This window comes from Belonocnema kinseyi, chromosome 1 (assembly GCF_010883055.1).
Source record: "Belonocnema kinseyi isolate 2016_QV_RU_SX_M_011 chromosome 1, B_treatae_v1, whole genome shotgun sequence".
In the NCBI taxonomy this organism is placed as follows: domain Eukaryota; kingdom Metazoa; phylum Arthropoda; class Insecta; order Hymenoptera; family Cynipidae; genus Belonocnema; species Belonocnema kinseyi.
In genome coordinates, this window is record NC_046657.1 from 43,613,380 (window position 1) to 43,613,950 (window position 571).

Sequence of the window (571 nt, forward strand, 5' to 3'; positions counted from 1 at the left end):
TGATTAATCGAATTTTTTTCTTGATGTTATAAATCTAGTTAAATATGAAGTAATCTTAAATTGATTGTGCATTCAGAAAAGCCTCGAGTCGGCACGTGTAGCTCTGTTCTTCGCTTGACACTTAAGTTTTCATGGAGAGTAAATAAAGTATTCATATTTTCGAGCAGTGAGAGTACGTAGTGCAAAAAATGGTATTGCCTTAGCATAATTTCCCCACCAGACTCAAGATAATATTGTGTATCTACAATCTAATAGCGGTTAGTATATATACAAGTAGTACATATTTCCGATCCTCTTACTGCTGCAGATCTAGAAATTCATTAAAAATCAATTCTTTGTCTCAGTCAGAATGAAAATTTTGATTTTTGCTCTATTTTTAATTTTTACGGTGTTTCTTCAAGATGTTGGTAAGTGAAATATAATATAATCGATTATGTCGTAAAAGATCAGACATTACTGTATTAAAAATTTCACATTTCCCTTTAAAACAGTTTAAACATATGTCATTGTTATCATACGCATTTTTACAAAACTTTTGGTACTAGGTGTAATATTGGGAAGCAAAAAATTT

General features: G+C 30.1%; 1 protein-coding gene across 1 annotated transcript in view; it reads left to right on the forward strand.

Annotated features, from left to right (window-relative positions):
- Positions 1-299: 299 nt before the first annotated feature.
- The window catches only part of LOC117172934, a 22,896-nt gene continuing 22,624 nt past the window's right edge, over positions 300-571 (forward strand). Inside the window, exon 1 of the mRNA XM_033361246.1 lies at positions 300-407. Coding sequence (XP_033217137.1) covers positions 350-407 — 58 coding nt within the window. The 5' untranslated portion in view covers positions 300-349. The remainder of the gene's footprint in view (positions 408-571) is intronic.